Genomic DNA, 18,737 nt, shown 5'->3' with positions numbered 1-18,737 from the left:
CTAGTTACAGAACACAAAATATAATCTGGATTGGGGAATGTCAATAACTACCAGAAAATATAACTTGGCAGTATCTCAGCATCTTTGTTCGTGACTTTGCTTGAGTCACGAATGACGTGGGTGCCAGACAGTGTGAGAACCAACACAATACAGAAAATACCAGTGTAGGCTTCGTCACTACCTCCTCCCATAGATGCTGTCTGGCCTGCTGAGTTCTGCCATTATTTTGTGTTTTTAAACAAATCAGCACATGGCAGTTACTGGAACTCCGAAATGAAGGATAATACTGGGGAAGTTTAACAAATTAAGCAGGATCTGTGCAGAGGAAAAATAAGTTATATCCTGATAGTGAAGTATGAAGTTGCATCATGGGGCTAAACATGAAATGATGCTTTCTACAGCGCTGATCAATCCTGTAATTAGTACATTGTTAATGGAAGGAGAGAGCTCCGGGAGCATCCCCAATGTCAAAGGCATCTTTCATCACCTATTAGGCCATGATAACCCAGATGGGACTTGTGCTTTTGTGAACAGGATATATCTAGGCAATTTTCCACATGGCCAGGTAGATGTCAGTATTGCATTTGTCTCAGAGGAGTTTGATTAAAGCTACTGTGTGTTAAAGCTGTTCAGAACAACCACCTAAATGCTGATATGCAGATTGGTCCATAATTTTTGTTGTGTCCAGAGCCCTTGGCCAATTATTAATATCACATGGAGTAAATTGATTTGCTAAAGACTGGCTTCTACAATGATGGGGATCTAAGGAGAAAGCTGATATGAGTCATCTTCTTGACACTTTGAAGTGGATGTTTCAGAGTTTAGCCTTCATGTGCAGGACTCTGCCTCCTACTAGCTCTTTAACCACCATTCATAACTAGATGTAACGGTACTACTTGTAGCTCGTGTATTAGTTGTGGGATCACAGTACTCTGTCTAATGCATACTGTTTTTACTATTTGTATGTAGAACTCTGTTTCAGCTCCACCAGTTTGGATAGCTCAAGCTGAGTATTCATGAAACACTCTGCAGCCGGAGCAGAAATTGATACCATCACAATCCATTATCTAAAGGTCTGGCATACTTTGCACTTGTCCTATGAAACCAGTGGATGAATCCTAAATATACCAGTAACAACTCCAGATATACCTTAAAATAAGGTGGCACCAGGGTAAGGTCAGTCACGATCAGTGTGAGACAGATGAGGAGCTGATTACCTTCTGTTTCTTATGTTCTAAACCTTCACTCTACCTTCCAAAGACTTGCATCAGAGATTTTTCTGTTAAAATTGGCTGTCTTTATTTGTGATTCTCACATGGAAGAGCCTATTTTATGATGCTTTGGTTGAATTTTTGTGAGTTAAGGTCTGATCAATGTGCTTGATGAAGTACACATTTTAGCAATGCCTTATGAATTCTTAAAGTACAAAGCTTCCAGATTTAAATTTAGCAATATTTGTTAATGGTAAAAGTAATGTAGGTCCTCTCTCAAAGTTGCAAGTTTTTTTTCCCTATTTGTAAATCTTGGGAATTACAACAATTTAACAAAAGTCATGCAGTGACTTATAATGAAATGTTCAAAGTAACCACGTTTATTATAACCATTTTATTACAAGTCACTTTCACAACATCCCCAATATACTAAAGCTAGTTTCGTCACTAATTTCATTTATTGGTACTAGGAAAAACTGACACCCATATAGCCAAAAACAATGCAATACAAGAATTCAGACTGATAAATATTGATCATATTACTTATAAAACTATAACATGATGTTATTTTCTTAAGAAGCTAGTGTTAAGAATGGATAATATTGGAATGGTGCTCCACTGAGGCTATGTGTTTGCCTTGACCTTCATGGTAAATGTTAGCAATTTTTGCACTTGAGATGAGGTATAGAGAAATATTAATGTCAAACTGGCTATTATGCTAAAGGAGGATTTGTATTTCTGCAGTATTTTTCATGGCCACGGAAAGTCTCAACAGTATAAAGTTGAACTTTCTGAAGTGTAACAGTTTAGAGTATGAAGCCAAATGTTATGCTCAATAGCGAATGTCAGGATTTATTGGTAGTGGGAAAATTAGGAGTTGAGAAAGATTTGGTAAACAGCTGGATTCTGAAAATTGCAGAAAGGGGGCCAGATGAATGAATCAGGTCAGTAGATATTGCTGAAAACTTTGACACTTGTAAAATAATGAGAAGAGTAAGCACGAATCGGAAGCAGAAGACTCTTAAATTATCTTTGCAGGTTTTGGAGAGAAAATATTGTTAAAATGATTAAAGGGAGCATTGCAGAATGAATAGAAGTTGGCTTGAATATTGATAATTCAAAAGCTTTGAGCTAGCAACAAAGAATAGGGTGAAAACATTTCAAAAGATTGAAACTTCAGCGCACAGGAGTAACTCCAAGATTTCAGTCACCTGTCATTTTAATTCTGACCCATTCCCACTCTGATCTTTTTGACTTTGACCTTCTTTACTGTTCTAATAAAGCCCAATATAAACTTGAAGAACATATCTCATCTTTTGTTTAGGCACATTGCAGCCCTGGGACTCTTTCTTTTCTCTTTGTCTTAGTCAAAGAGAATAATCGTAAATGTTCTGAAGACTAGAGTAGTATGCTCCTCATACTGGGTGTAGAGATTCGGGGGACAAACCCAGTGTCCTTGCAGTAAGTGTGAATAGCTACAGTTCCTGGCAGATCACCTGGAGCAGTTGGAGCTGCAGTTAAGATTTGCTGTAGAATTTCTGGGAAGGGGAAGAATGATGTAGTCAAAACGCTTAGTGAGCTGGTCACTCCATAGGTGCAGTGAGAGAGGAGATGGGTGATCACCAAGGAGACAATAGAGCATACAAGTTGTGCAAGAATCACCTTTGGGTCATTCTCCAAGTTATGCCATCTTGAAAACTATTGGGGATGAGAGGTAAGTGTGTCCTTCTGAAAGGGGAGGGTGAACAGGCAGAGATTCCAAAGACATAGGTGGAGGGTCCTGCAACATGAATTTAGGGAGCTTGGTAGCTGTTTAAAGAGCAGAATCTGAAAGGTTTTAATCTCTAGAATAGCTTCTGGTGCCAAAGCTATTGAGTAGAGCAACAGCTGAATGTGTAGCTGAAGGGATGGTGCAGGACAATGGTATTTTAAGTTCCTGGATTTGTACCATTTCTGGGGAATGTGGGACCTGTATAAGTTGGATAGGTTGCACCTTAACCGGAGTGGGACCAACATCCTTGATGAGAGGTTTGCTAGTGCTGTTGGTGAACGTTTAAAATGAGATGGCAGAGGATGGGGGCTCAGTAAATACTCAGATGAAAAGGTACAATCACCTAGAGGCGAAGTAGCAAGTCCAGGAGGCAGAACAAGCTAGTAAATGCACATTTCCCTTTACAGGATTTTCAACGCCTTGTTGGACATTGAATGGATAAATCTCCAGGTCTGGATAGGAGGCAAGGGTGGATTGCTGGACCTATGGCTGAGATTTTTATACCTTTGTTGGCCACAGGTACCAGATGACAGGAGGAGAACAAATATGATCTTCCTTTTCAGGAAAAACATGATGGTAACTATAGATTTGTGAGCCTAATATCAGTGGTAGGGAAAATATTGGAAAAATAATATTGAGGGAGAGGATTAATGATCACTTGGAAAGGCAGAGACGAATCAGAGATAGAAAACATAGCTTTGTCAAGGGCAATTTCTGTCTGGCCACTCAAATTCTGTGAAGGGGCATGAAGTGATTTATATGAACTTCCAACAATGCCTTTAATAAGGTCCTAGACAGGAGACTGCTTTAACAGGATAGGGAAGGGCAGTCAGGGCATATAAGTTGTGCAGTAATGACCTTTGGTCATTCTTAAGTTATACCATATAGGAAATTATTCCAGGACAAATTGGCAAACTGGATCCAAAATGATCCTGGTAACAGGGTTCAGAAGGCAGCAGTAGAGGATTAGTTCTGTGATTGGATGCCTATGACAAGTGGTGTCCTACAAGGATTGGTACTGGGATCCTTGCTTTTTCTAATGTATGTGGATGTGGGAAGAAAGATTAGTAAGTTTTCTGATGAAACAAAGATTCTCAGACATATTGGTAGTGCAGAAGGTAGTCTTACACTGCAGCAAGATATGTGTTGTTAGGGTGGGGTTAAAATAATCAAACTGAGATGATGCATTTTGGCAATACTAATAACTATTAGTATTGATAGAGTCTTTGGGAGCTTTGAGGAACAGAGGAAACTTGGAGTACATCCACAGAAATGTGAAGGTAGCAATGAAGATAGATGGCATGGTTAGGAAGGTATGTGGAACATTGACCTTGAATAGTGGGGCACTGAGTGCATAAGGTTATGCTAAAACCTTGGTCAGATCACAACTGGAGTACAGCATGCAGTTTCGGTTAGGAAGGATGTAATAGCACTGGAGAGGGTGCAGGGAACATTCATTACAGTGTTTCCTGGAGTGGAGTAGTTCAGTACGGGGGAGTGGGGATTGGAGCAGAAGTGCTTAAGAGCGAACATGGTTGAGAAAAACTAACATTTTAAGGCTTTTTTTTATAAAGTAGACTGCAAGAAACATTTCCTCATACTGGGTTAGATAACTTTAGAGAACATAGATTGAGTGTAATGGGGACAAGATCTAGAGACAATGAGGGGAACTTCATCCCCCAGAGAGTGGCAAGTATGTAGACTACACTGACTAAGAGTCTTGTTGGAGCTGGGTTGCTGACAGCAGTTAAGTGCCTAGATGAACTCTGAATCACTTTGGCAATGACGGCAATCTCACTGAGATTAATACCAAATGGTACCCACTGGCCAGTATGGATAAGTTAGGCTAAATTACCTGTTTCTATCTCAAATTCAATAATTTCAGAAGATTTTATTATCTAGAACAGAGGTGTATACTAGATAAGTGGTGAACTGCTTAATGAAATGAGGAAAAACATGTGGAAGGGATACTGATTGCCATTTTTAAAAATCTATTTCAGCCTAGATTGATTATTGGACTAAAGGAAAAATTAAAGGTTATGAGGATCAGGCAGGGAAGTATAGTCAGGTGGCCAATAATCAGATCATCCACAATTTTAATAGCAGTTTCAAGAGACTGTAGTACTATAGTACCTGGCCCTGATTGTTGTGTGTTCTATTTAGCATAACATCACATGCCAGTGATAATAAACCTGATTCTGATTTTACATTGCCCACAACCCAGTATATCTAGACTTTTTAAAGGTAATGATTACTACCCCTTTAAAAGGTAGACTTGTAATTTTTTAGTTGTTCCCCACCAGCTTCCAAATTATCACCACCTCTAAAATGCAGTGATTCGATTTGAGGCATAGCTATGTCCAACTTGAGATTTTGAATAATTAAACTTCTACATTGAATTTTGCCAGGCGACTTTGTCAAATGCAGCATTCCAATTCTATTTTAGATTTCCATTGTGCGCAGTAAGATTTACTGAATAAATATGAAGCCTGGTTCAAGTTTCCCCTTTCTGTTAGGTTAGCTAAGGTGCCCCTTCCCAGCTGATTATTTCACATTGGCTTCGTATCACGTCTCTGTATTCTATACGCTGCTGCACATTATTCTGTGTCTTTTCCAGCTATGCCAACTATGAAGCTTCTGTGGAATTATAATACATATATTTTCTTAAGAACGTAAAGTATCTTTGTTTTGTTTCTCCACCTTTCGGTAAAATTGTACAACCAGTATTGCACTAACACAATAAAATATAGCAAGAAGTATGCCAAAGCAGGCTGCTGCAGCATCAGATCCAGCTAAATCACAATTCATCCAGTTCAGACCATACCTGGCATAAAGAAGCTCCCTCCTCTTGCAAACATCAGTAGCATTAATCTGGAGGACAAAATACAAGTAAGCGCCAACTGCTGCTGCATAACCTAGAGATGCCAGTATATTGAATATTAGTTCAAGTATCAACCACTTCAGAGACATGTTATGTAAAACCTGAGCACCCTTAATCATAATAGCCAGGGTGATGGCAAACATGGCAATGGAAATGCCGATGCCTGTGTAGAGTTCAGGCGCTCTCATTACAATAAACTCTCGATCAAGTTTCTGCACTTCCTTTAGTTGTTCCCCTTCAAGTGGAGAATAATCGCTGTTGATGCTGAAGGAGCTTGTTGCCAGTCCACCATTACTGCTGTATCCTGAGAGAATAATGTATGATGCCACCACACACACCAACACCAGCATATTTAACGTGGCCTCCAACATCTGAACTATACCTGACAAAAAAGGAATAATGGGTGAGTGATGAAATTAAGTATATTGCAACTCTTCAAATCCTATCTTCCTTCATCCTATTCACATTATGGGTGATCATTGAGATGGAGAATAAATGTCTCTTTTATATGCTTTTACCTTAATGGCCTTGTGACTGAAGACTAGTTATTTGAAATAGATTGGTTACAGTGTCTCAGCAGGATGTAGCATTCAAAATAAATTGAAACCATAAATGGACATTAAAAACCATATGCTTCAAGAACTACAGGTGAGTGAGTGGCATCAACAGAGAATACACATATCCATCTTCCCCTTTGTAAAACAATCTTTCTAACATGTTTTTAATTGTGTCATGCTAATGATTCATCATACAATAATTTTGTGGAATGGAAAGGCAAGATTCTTGACACCACTGTATATTTTTGTCAAGCTACAAATGAATCTTTTCATTTTATCAAACTTTTAGAAATGTGTAATTTCCCTCTCTATATTTTCCTTGACCTCAGACTTAGTCTACTTATCCCACCTGGCTTCTTTAATATGAGCAAACATTGATGTGAAGTAATGCAAAATGCTCTCCAAATTCAAGATAATGGAACAGAGGAAATTGAGGGGTGACTCGAAAGAGGTGTACAAGATCATGAGGGTCATAGACAGGGTGAAAGCGCATAATCTGTTTTCCAGGTAGGAGGTGTTAAGAGGGCACAGGTTTAAATTTCAAGATCGTTTAATGTCATTTCCTGTACAGGAGAACAAAATAATTGTTACTCTTAATCTGATGTAGCACATAAAAAGCTCAATAAGCTAAAGAGCACAAAAATAATAAAAAAAAGCACAATAAACATAAGATCACTTATTTTGTATGTACATGAATTGATCATATAAAGTGCCACTAGGGCACTTTATGTATATATGGTACATAAAATTTTAAAAGGATATCAGGGAAAGCTTCAAGCAAGGAGTGGTGTGTATTTGGATTGAGCTGCCCGAAGCAGTGGTTGAGGCAGGCACATGAACAACAATTAAAAGCCATCTAGATTTCTACATTGCTAGGAAAGGTTCAGAAGGCTATATGGGCCTTACACAGGCAGAAGGGACTAGCTCACTGGCAACAAAGTAAGCATGGATGAGTATATTACAAAAAAATAAGAAATTTACAACTTTGAAGCCAAGTTAAGACTAAACAGTTGTACTTAACAGGCAATAATATTTGAATATCATCTTTGTCATAAAATGAAGTGAATGATTTATCTCACATTGTTGTTGCCACCAGAGATTATAATCTGAGATTCTTAGTCCTCATGTTCCAACAATACTCACTATGTACATCAGGTTGTTTGTGCAATGTGAAATTATGTATGTAAGGTTAAAAAAGTTACAGTAGCAATCAGTGTTAACAAGAAAATGCTAACATATCTGGTCAAGTGACTTACTAACTATTTGAAACAGCTCAATGTTAACTTGGTGAATGTGGTTTTATCCAAAGGATGAACCTTGATAACATCAACCTGCTGTTGGTGTGAAACCAAATTACATAGTTCCAGACTAATTCTTCGCATATCTTTGTGCTGCATCAATACATGCATTCTAAGCTGCCAACCCAACCCAACCTAAAAAATGTGAATAGGAAGAGAAACTCAAATAAGACTACATAGATTGGTAAATTGAGTGACAGGAAATTCAAATTCTATCAAAATCAAGGGAATTAAGAGATTCATTATAAACATTTTAAATAATATATGTTCAGATTCCAGGAGGGAACATCAAGGAGATTGAGAACTGAGATTAAATTAGAAATTGAACAGATTCTTCTGTGAGCAAAATTGAAAATAGGACTTGAGTTCACCAAGAAAACTAGCTTTGTTTTTAGTTTTAAAAGTTTTGGGACACCAGAACAACTGCCTCTGAGTTTTGAAAACTATTCTCCATTGAAAAAGCAACCAAAAGCAGCTCTATTTCAGAAGCACATCTGGCCTTGATTACCCTGGGCTCCAATAGTTCATCTTCAGCAGCCCACTTGAGACTGGAGGAACTTGCAGCCCTTTTTTCATCCTGCTTTACATTCAATCAGAGGGCATTTTCCAGTGTGTCCTCACTGCATTTCACCTACACATCCACTAAAGACATTAAAGATCCATAACCCAACATGGACAACTTTTCACGTCTTGGGAGCCACTTTTCAGCAAAGATAGACATTTGTGAAGAAATTCACTGTTGTGTTCAATGTCTTTATCTGAGAAAAAGAATGTTTCAATAACAAGACCTCAAACCTGGCACAAAGCTCATAGTTGACTGACCAGCAGTGATCCCAGTCTTCTTTTATAGGCCTACCTCAAATCAATGCAGTGGTATTACTAATGCTGTATCCACAAAGCAGACTGTCAGCCTTTTACTGCAGACTAACTTCCCCAGAAGTGAAGATCTAATATCACTCATTGGGCAGGTGATGTTATTCAAATGCCCTACACCAAACCTGTTAAACTCTATTCCAGGTTCCATTGTGTCAAGAGATTACAGAAAGGTAGAGAAATAATTAAAGGTGACCCTGAATGCCTCCTTGAAAATACAGGAAAACTGACACATAAACATTCACAATACAAGATGGCACTAAGAACGTCAAGGTTCTTCCATGGAAGTAAGAGGTACTTCCAATCATTAACCCTGTCAATCACTTCCTGCCTCATCTGTGACAGAATCTGTGGGGCCCCCATTTGGCATCTCAGAATCTACAGAATTAAGAGTTGAAATAAATCATCTTTGATACTTAGAAAATGAAGCAGCTTAAGGCTAGAGGAGACAGCAAATTGGACTTCATTCACTTCTCCAAAAATGGTGGGGGGGGGGGGAGTAAATAACTTCATTCCAAGTTGTTCATTCTAGGTTAAATCTGTTGCTTAATAAGATTATTAAATTTCTGTGTTCAAAGTGCTTACCCTAACACCAAAGAACTTTTTGCAAGGAATGTGAACGTTTGAGATTTGGGGGGAACTACTAAAACTGAGGCTATGAATAAATGTACAGTATTAACTTCCATCAATAACAATTGATTTCACTTTGTTTTAAAAATCAATTCTATGTAATTTAGTTCCATTCTACTGAGATGTTTTTGTTCAGTTAAGTAAAAACAAAGACAAAAGAGGACATTAGTGTGTACTTTAATAATATTAAAAACAATATATTCAGTCACCCAGATTAATATGAATAAAATACTTTTCAGAAATACATGTTTAAATTATAGCAAGAAAGCTTACAAATTCACGATTTTTTATCCATTATGTACAAAGAAATCTTTAAAAAACAAAGCATATTAAAACTAAATGCACAATGTAAATAATCATGAGATAAGTTCAGTAACCAGATTACATGAAGTAATTCCAATGAAGTCTTGATTCCATTCTGTATTTGTTTAGAATTGTGATTAATATTCTGAACTTGGGATATTTAAACTCTTGTGAGTGATGAGACCAAGGAGTGCAGGATGGAGCACACTTTTCATTTTTGTTGGACCAGCATTATGTACACTGAGATAAGTTTGAGGAATTTTAATTCTGTTCTCACAATATCTTTAAGTTCAATTTCAGATTAGAAAACAGTTCCATTTCTTATCGCCACCCATCTTTTAATGGTTTAATGCTAAATTATAGACACTTGTACTCAATGTTCAATATCACAATATCATTTAAATCACTATTGTTCTTACAATTATCTAGAGACTTTGATCCCACTGTTTAGGAATATGTTCTTCAAACACTGGAGATGAACTGAAAATGCACAAAACCTACGAAAGCATCACTGCATTTCCTCTTATTTAAGAAGAAAGGTATCCACTTTCCCTTTTGGACTGGTTAGGCAAAAATATGGAGCAGATTAGCAGATCTAATATGAGATTTAAAATAGTTCCATATCTATAACTCATCTAACTGTATAGCACTTATCAAAAGGAAACAAATTTTAGGAGCAATCTAATATTGCATTCGTTTATATCTCCCTTTAAATCTTAATTTTCAAAACAATATTTTAAGTCTAATCAGATGTTGAACATTTATCTGTGCAAAGTTGGGATGGTGGGATTAATATTTCTTTCTATATTAATGCCCACTGAAACTATCTGTTGAGATAAGGAAGAAGAGGAATATGGTCCTGTTTGGCAGGACAAACCAATTAACTGCAGTAAGACAAAATGTGCTTCCGTTCAGCTTCTCGCGATGTCTCACGAACAGTGACTTCCTTATTGACGTGTAAAAATCCTTTGTATATGCTGACATGATCTGAACCTTTATACATTAATCCCTTCCACATAATCACTTTCTCTGGACCCCTTTAATCTTCTAACTTTTCTAAATGCCAAGATCGCTGCAACTGCATTAAGCAGATATACTATGATAGCCAGGCAGCCACAAAGACCACCGACAATATCTGCACCATGCAGACTGCAGTTAAACCCTTCGTACCCCTTACTTTTGTACTTGGCCTCCCTCTCTTTACACACTTGTGAATTGTAGCTCTCATTCAGGTGTTGGAAATAAAAATAAACAGCAGGTATATAACCAAATGCTATTGCTATATCTAAAACACATTCAATAATCATTAAGAAAGGAAATTTCCAAGGTATCCGAGCTAGGCCTAAAACTAACAAAAGGCATGCCAAAGACATCAAAGCCCCACTGTATGCCATGGTGGCAACAACTGTGGGCAGCTTTAGCTGATAAAATGCAACATCCAGTTCTTTTACTTTTTCAGCCTCTGCTCCTTGAAATCCACTATAGGCTGATCCAAATGTGTAGTAGTAGAGGCTTCCTAGGCTGGAGAGATCTGTGTAGCCCCCAGTGCCACTGTAGGAGATTGCCCCACACACCAGAATTAACAGATTCAGCAACACCTCCACCAATTGACAGAGACCTGCAACGAAACAACCAAAACACAACCAGCTATTACCTAAATGCCAGAATGTGAACTTATAACTCTTTCACTTGAAGACTGGTATCTATTGAGATCTTTTCCTAATTTGTTTCAAGTGCAAATGTGCTTTTTTTAAAGATAGGAATACAACGATCCACTTGTGTAAAGAGGAGCAGAGTTAACATTCAGGTCAACTTTGTTAACTCTGGTTCTCTCCCCACAGATGCAACCGAAGTATTTCTGGCATTTTCAGTTTTTAGTTTAGATTTCCAGTATATGCAGTCTCTTAAAATTTTCACTTATGGTCATTCCATACTATTAGAACAAAATAATGTTACCATTTCAAGCACTTTATCAAGGGCCATTGGAAGCAACTTTCTGACTTTTGAATGCTTTAATTGTTATTTGTGCACAGGGAAAATCAGAAATGAAAGTACAAAAGAACCAGCAATGATTGAAATGAATTTGTACCTTCTGGGGTATTCATGAAACACAAGAGGTTCTGTAGATACTGGAAATACACATGCACACACACACTCACATGCGCACACACTCACACGCGTGCACACACTCATATGCACACACACACAAAATTGTGGAGGAACTCAGTAGGTCACCACTGCCAGAGTGAAACCAAACACAAACTATAAAAATAATACCTTGTATTTCTTCTGGGTGGTCAATAATCCAATGATATGAACACTGAATTTTCCAAATTTGGTAACTTGCACCTCCTAGGCTCCTTTCTCTTTCCTTCTGATCTACCCAGGTACTTCGCACTGGCTTTCCCCACCACCACCTGAGCTCCCCTCATCCAGATTTGTTCCATCTGCCTCTCACTAGGACTTGTAACCTACTGGGTCTGATAGTTTGGCTCCCCTCCACAGCCATCATTCTCACCATCACTCACTCACCTGATACCACTTAACACTTTCCTTTCTTATCACATTCCAGCACTTGTGTCTCCACCTTCAGCATCAGCCTCTGTCGTTACCTCCACCGTCCCCTTCTCCCCGCTGGCTCCATCGACCCTTTTTCTTGCTCTCTCCTTTCTCTATCTCTCACCTACCATCCACTGACTGTCAATTCCAACCATCTTCCTTTCCCCCTCGTTGGCCCATCTGCCCAACATCTCCCTCCTCACGTGGTTCCACCCGTCAGCTGAGCTGTTAGTCCCTGCCTCATCTTCTTGTCTCTTTACACAGAACATCTCCTATCTACACGCTCAGTCCTGATGTAGAGTTTTGATCTGAAACATTAACCATCCCTTTGCATCCACAGATACTGCCTGATCCACTGAATTTCTCTAGCAGTTTGTTTATGCTCTTTTCAAAATACATTTATTTTTCCAATTTTTCAGAGATTCCTTTAGCTCACCAGACGTATAATGCAGATGCTGGTTTATCAAATGAAGAAAGGAAGGCTTGTTTAGAGAAAATGGGTTGGGGAATATCATGGTTCGGTGTGGGAAGGGAAACCACTACTAACTGATTCAAAAAGAGAAAATGCAGAGAAAACTCAGCATTCAGGCAGCATCTGTGAAAAGTAAAACAGTTAATGTGTCATGCAGGGCTTTTATCTGAACAGGAGAAGACCAAATCAAGGTAGCTGAAGAAGTGAGAAGTTGGAGGAGGTAGATGGGGAAAACACAGGGGGCTTCTCATACCAGTCTCATACAGAAATTAGAGACTAAATGTGGCAGTTAAAATCAGATTAAAGAGGAGACACAAAACTTAGCAGTGTAGGGGAACAGAGGATAGGTTGAGGCAATGGAGAATGAGAGGTGGTTTGATGGAGGTGTATAAGATTATGAGAAGCATAGATAGAGTGGACAACCAGAGCCTTCTGAGGACAGCAATGGCCAATGCAAGAGGACATCTGTTTAAGATGAGTGGAAGAAAGTTTAGGGGAGAAAGTTTAGGAAAGTTTATAGGCTCTTTTACACCCCAAGAGTGGTGAGTGCCTGGAATTCAGTGCTGGGGGTGGCAGTAGAGGCTGATACAATAGGGACATTTAAGAGACTCTTGTATAGGAACATGGATGTTAGAAAGATGGAATGTTATGGGCTGTGTAGGAGAAAAGGGTTAGATTGATCATGGATATATAGGTCGGCACAACATCATGGGCCAAAGGGCTCCTACTGTACTATGTTCTAAGAGACTGCAGATACTGGAATCTTTAGCAGCACACAAAATCCTGGAGGAACTCAGCAGGCCGGGCAACAATTATGTTGGGAAACAGTCACTCAACATTTCGGATGAGATGTTGAGTTATCAATAATATATACATGCATTATTTGCTATCCCCAGGAATGGTACACAACATCAATACAAAAATGTGGAAAATTTATTCACCGCCTTATTAAGAATCTGGCTGTGTTGATTATTCCTCCTGGTAGAACCTTTATTATATTCATTCTATTACCATCTAGGAGCCTGGTAAGTGTTGTAAAACTGATAAACAAGGTGGTTAAAACCTTCATTGCCTGGGATAATGAGCCTCGAAGTTGAGATTTCATGTTACTGCTGTACAAAACGTTAGTGAGACTACAGTTAGAATATTTTGTGCAGTTCTCATTGCCATCACATCAGAAAAATGTGATAAACCCACAGAGACTACAGAAAAGATTCACAAGGATGTTGCCAGAACTGGAGTGCTTGAGTGAAAAGGACATTCTGGGCAAGCTGGGACTAGTTCCCCTGAAGTGAAGGAAGCTAAGGGGTGATCTTAATGAGATTTGTCAAGTCAAGTCATGAGGGGCATTGATAAGATGGATTGTCACAGTCTTTTTCACAGGGTAGGGGAGTCTAAAACTAGAGAGCATCAGTTTTAAGGTAAGGGGGGGGAGAATTAAAGAGAACCTGAGAGGCATATTCACCTCCACTGAGAGGTTAATGCATATATGTAATAAGTTGCCACTTTTAAAGGAGATTTGGACAGGTACATGGATAAGAAAGTTTTAGGGATATGGGTCATATGCTGGCTAATTAGAGTGAGCTCAGGAAGACCCCTTGGTTGGCATGGATGAGTTAGACCAAAGTTTTGATTCCGTCCTGTATAACTCTATGGCTCTGGATTTCATAAAACTGAAATTAAACAAAGGAGTAAGTGTTTATGTTGTAATGAAAGGTGGTTAAGTGACTGGTGCACACAACCAGTTGAACCAGAAATGTTCCATTCTTTATGTTCTCTACTACGTGACTCTATGCAAAAACAATTTTGAAATGTTTTCAGTTCAAAACATATTTCAAAAGAACTATTTCAAATCAGGAAGAAGAAAAAGGTGATTCGGATCATTTTGCCCTAACAAGCATGCATTAGATCATCGAATGCATCTTTCCAACCTGGTTATTTGAACTGTTAAACTGCTGCCATACAAATACCAGCAACTTTCCGACCAAATACTTCAATTGCTGGCTCACGTGGTATTCAAACTTGGGACTCAAAATGTGACATAGCGTAGGACCAGGAATGAACTATTCAATCGAGCTACAGTATATAGCTATGGCAAAACAAATATTCTCAGTATTTTAGAACTATTTCTCTCAGTAGAAAACAGCTGTCCTTGAGAATAGTTTAAGATTAATCTCATAGTTTGTGTGTTTCTGTCAAATAAAGTACTTTTTTTTTCTTGAGTAAGTATCCAATGCTATATCACAGTAAACAGGTGAGAAGATTATTCATACTAACCAAGAAATATTAATTCTCAAAAACAAAACATTAATTTTAGAAATAGCCAGGAATTTTATGTTCTGCTGTACAGACCATGCAAAGTATGTAAACAGTTGAAAACAACTTCCAAGGTTTATTTGTCATATAAATTAAATAAATTAGAAGCAGTTTTATTTACTTTCAAGGAAACAAATGCAAAAAATACAGAAATTAAAATCTGATGCTGAGTTTAATTTGTTCACTTATCACTTCCTGCCAGCATATAACTGGATCCTGTTATGCCACTTATCTAAATTAAAATTCTCAAACCTAATTTTGAGTCTCTCCATTTCCTAACCCTGCAATCATCTGAATTGTCCATACTCCTCCTGTACAATAACTCATTCATTTCTGAATTTAAATTTTCTGCCACCAGCACCTGTTTCCAAGACTTAAGGGAAAATGGTTTTTGCAATAATTCTCTTTCTTACTACTTTCTTTTCCCCTCTATCCTCCTTATATCCATGTATTTGAATAGGCTTTTGATCATCTGTCCAAACATCTTCACATTTGTTTCACAATAGCTTTATGGAGCACCATTTTGCTAATGTTAAATGCAATATAGAAATTCTAATTCTTGTTCTGTGCAAACCTTTAGAGTTTACCATATTTAATCTACTTGTACAACCTTACCTCGATTTGTGCAGAGATAACGACACTTGTAACAATTTAGAATTCCTTCTGAATCGTCATGATTGAAGTAATGCATCTCAGATCTTTTGTCTTCAGATATGATATATTCAGGTGATACAGTTTCAGTATGGCTATTAAGAAGAAAAATACAATGTTTGTTCTGTTGTGGCCTGGAAAGTCACGCAACAAGTAAGTTATTTAGTGAAACTATTCCAAAAACATTGGCCTTGAGATATGGACTATCTATATGTATTGGTTTAAAAACATCTGAAATTGCGTTTTGTCTATGTGAAGTCATGGTTACTGCTCCAACTCAGCTAGTGGAATTGATAGAAATTTGTTAAGATTAATTACTTGAATTGAGTATTTAATGTTAAGAATTCTTTTAAATAGGTATCCTTACATCATTACTTTTATTTTACCTTATTTTTCCCAATTGTAGTCCAGAATAACCCACTGTCTATATGACATTTCTGTTTACAACTGACATAGTTTAAGAAGAAACACTGAATTAATGTCATACTGCATGTGGATGTGTTGTTTTAATCAACCTCAAACTGACGTCAACATTGAAGCTTTGGATGCTACCTCACTTTTTTATTATACAGTATTTCTGTTTTTGCACCTTTTTAATAGATAGATAGATAGATACTTTATTCATCCCCATGGGGAAATTCAACTTTTTTTCCAATGTCCCATACACTTGTTGTAGCAAAACTAATTGAATAATCTATTCAATATAGGTAATTGATTTACTTGTTTATTGTTATGTTTTGTTTTATTTATTTTTTCTCTCTCTGCTAGATTATGTATTGCATTGAACTGCTGCTGCTAAGTTAACAGATTTCAGTCACATGCCTGTGATAATAAACCTGATTCTGATTATTCTGTTCTTAGACTCTCTTAAGTGTCTCAAGTATTTTACCCTACTGCCCAGCTTGCAATTTTTATCAATCATAGGTTTTCTACAGATTCAAGATCAGAGATAAGGTGGTAAAATTTATCCATTTCAGAAAAGATTAAGTTTTGATTCTTAGGTTTTCCTGCTTTGGCATGCAGGTGAAAGCAAAGACGATTACTTTGACTTCTGGTCTCTTCCATTATGTAGTGCCCATTTCATTAAACACTAATTGAACAATATTTTGACTAGCTACTACTTTTCTCCTGAATTTACACATGCTTCTTACTTTTTATGTCTGTAGACTTGACCATCATCTGGTAGTGGAATTTCTTTTTCATATCTGTAATTTGGCTGGTGTTTGCTATGTGATGAGTTTTCATACATTTGTGAATGATGTTCTCTTTCACGTTTGTAGTGATGGTCTCGATTCTCCCCTTTATGATATTCCCTTTCCGTTCTGTGTTCATCATCCCTCACACGATGTCCATGGTGGTGGGGATCTTTAACTCGAGATCTCTTCCCTTCATGCATTTCCCTCCTCGCATCTCTTTCTGGATCCCTGTTTTGTTTCGAGTAGTCCCTTCCTCTGGTGTTTCTGCTGCCATCGTCCTGACTTTTGTGAGGACGGGAATGATTCTTATCATGTCGATCATTATGGTAGTGCTCCTTCTTACGACTATCTCGTTCAGACAAATCTTTTGCAGCTCTGTTTTCAGGGTAGTTTGCTGGATTGGCCATCTTCAGTTGAAATAGCTGGGGGGGGGGGGGAAAGAATATTTAAGGTATGGTAGAGTGAAGCCTCAGAAGTACAAGAATTGTGATTTACTGGGTGATGTTTCTCATATTCATTTTAAACTCACTGTGGCTACATTCTCCTGTTCCATTTAACTTTATCCAGGGTCTGTTAAAACTCACTGAGACCCTGTTCCCACACTTAAACCCGCCAGTGTGGTATTTCCACATCCTGCTATTCTCAGTGACAGCTTTGTCAATTGCTAATCTTTTCATCATTTTAACAAAGATTTCCATCAAAATATTCTAGATTTCTGTAATGGGAAAAGACAAACTCCCGCAGGAACTCAGTGTGGGCCAAGCAGCTTCCATGGGGAGAGAGAAACTATGAACATTTCGGTCGAGACCCCGCATCAGGCTGATGATGGGTGGAACTCGGCCTCCTTCAGGACCATAACTATGCTGATCACCATTTTGTGAGCCTCCTTCACAGCGAATGTAACTCTCCAACTGAACCCACTCAGCAGCTACTGTTTCACTGGGTCAAGGTATATACAGGGAAAAAAACATAGTAGATGCTGTAAATTTGAAAACAAAACCTAAATGCTGTAAATATGTAATAACAGAAATAGAAACAGCAGAAAGACTAGAGTTAAGTTTTTATCCTTCCAGTTCTTACGACAGAACTTTCGTTACCTCTGGTTCTTTTCTGCCCCAGATGTTGCTGGACTTGCTCAGTGTGTCCAGCAATTCCCGTTTCTACTCGGAATACTGTTCTGTCGATCCTGTTTTTACATCGGCACTATTACTTCTAAAGTTTAAACTTCGTAGATCATTTCTGCCGGAGGTTCTAAACAAACAAAACAGGGAAGTTGTGTTCTAAAAAGTACCTCAGAATTAATGTGATCGTTTGATTACAGCCTGCGGCACCTGTTCACGCACCACTGAAACTGACCCAATCTTCGTCCATGGGGAAACCCCTAACAGTCTTGTTGTTTTTTTGACGATCCGAATTTGTGCTGATCGTCCCAAAAACAAAATAATATGAACCACACCGAATATTTGGAAATCCGACACCACGGCACCTGATCGAAACTAGCTCAGGTGAAACTCGACTGCGAACCAAAACATGCCTAAATTACAATGAGTCCTCGTCACGGTAACACCAACGACGGCTACTCCCGCGAGAAATCTTGTTGGGGAAAGTACTTACTCAGTCCGTTGAACCATAAAGGTACACCTGGAATCACACAATACAAGCGATCAGCGCAGGCTAAAGATTAGAAAGCGCCAATGTATCCCGCACTTGATTTTTGTTTTAAAATGAAAATAGTAGCCTTATCTGCTAAAATCTTTCTTTAAACTACTCAAACTGTTGCGCGCAAGTTTCGGAGTTTCTATGGTAGCGACGGCTCATCTTTCTGGACTCCTCCCCACGATCGGAAGCTAAGCCCCTCCCTCGCCCGTAAGGTTCATTCAGATGAGGTGTTGCGTACGTGAGATTCAGGGGAAATATGAGTCGTCTTCTTTAGATGATGACATGAAAATACATTTCCTGAAAGCACACATGGCGTTATTTCGTCTCTTTCCCCAAATATTTGTAATATTTGTTAGTTTA

At 38.2% G+C, this 18,737-nt stretch overlaps 1 protein-coding gene across 5 annotated transcripts; it reads right to left on the bottom strand.

The window, feature by feature from the left end:
• Positions 1-243: 243 nt before the first annotated feature.
• Positions 244-18,535, bottom strand: LOC140740707 (MARVEL domain-containing protein 3-like). Of its 5 annotated transcripts, none has more exons than XM_073070158.1 (5): positions 18,333-18,535; positions 17,816-17,969; positions 16,674-17,140; positions 15,487-15,617; positions 244-6,245 (listed from the first exon to the last, which is right to left on the bottom strand). In XM_073070158.1, the coding sequence occupies exons 3-5, from the start codon at positions 17,123-17,125 to the stop codon at positions 5,647-5,649; spliced, it is 1,182 nt and encodes a 393-aa protein (XP_072926259.1). In that variant the 5' UTR covers positions 17,126-17,140; positions 17,816-17,969; positions 18,333-18,535; the 3' UTR covers positions 244-5,646. The 5 variants fall into 5 exon arrangements, with proteins under 5 accessions (XP_072926259.1, XP_072926254.1, XP_072926257.1 ...); XM_073070153.1 differs by lacking the exon at positions 244-6,245 and adding an exon at positions 9,390-11,142; XM_073070156.1 differs by lacking the exons at positions 244-6,245; positions 17,816-17,969 and adding an exon at positions 9,390-11,142.
• Positions 18,536-18,737: the final 202 nt, after the last annotated feature.

The sequence above is a fragment of the Hemitrygon akajei genome, chromosome 17 (genome assembly GCF_048418815.1).
Source record: "Hemitrygon akajei chromosome 17, sHemAka1.3, whole genome shotgun sequence".
In the NCBI taxonomy this organism is placed as follows: Eukaryota; Metazoa; Chordata; class Chondrichthyes; order Myliobatiformes; family Dasyatidae; genus Hemitrygon; species Hemitrygon akajei.
The sequence above is the reverse complement of the archived record's forward strand: the minus strand, read 5'-3'. Positions and strand labels throughout refer to the sequence as shown.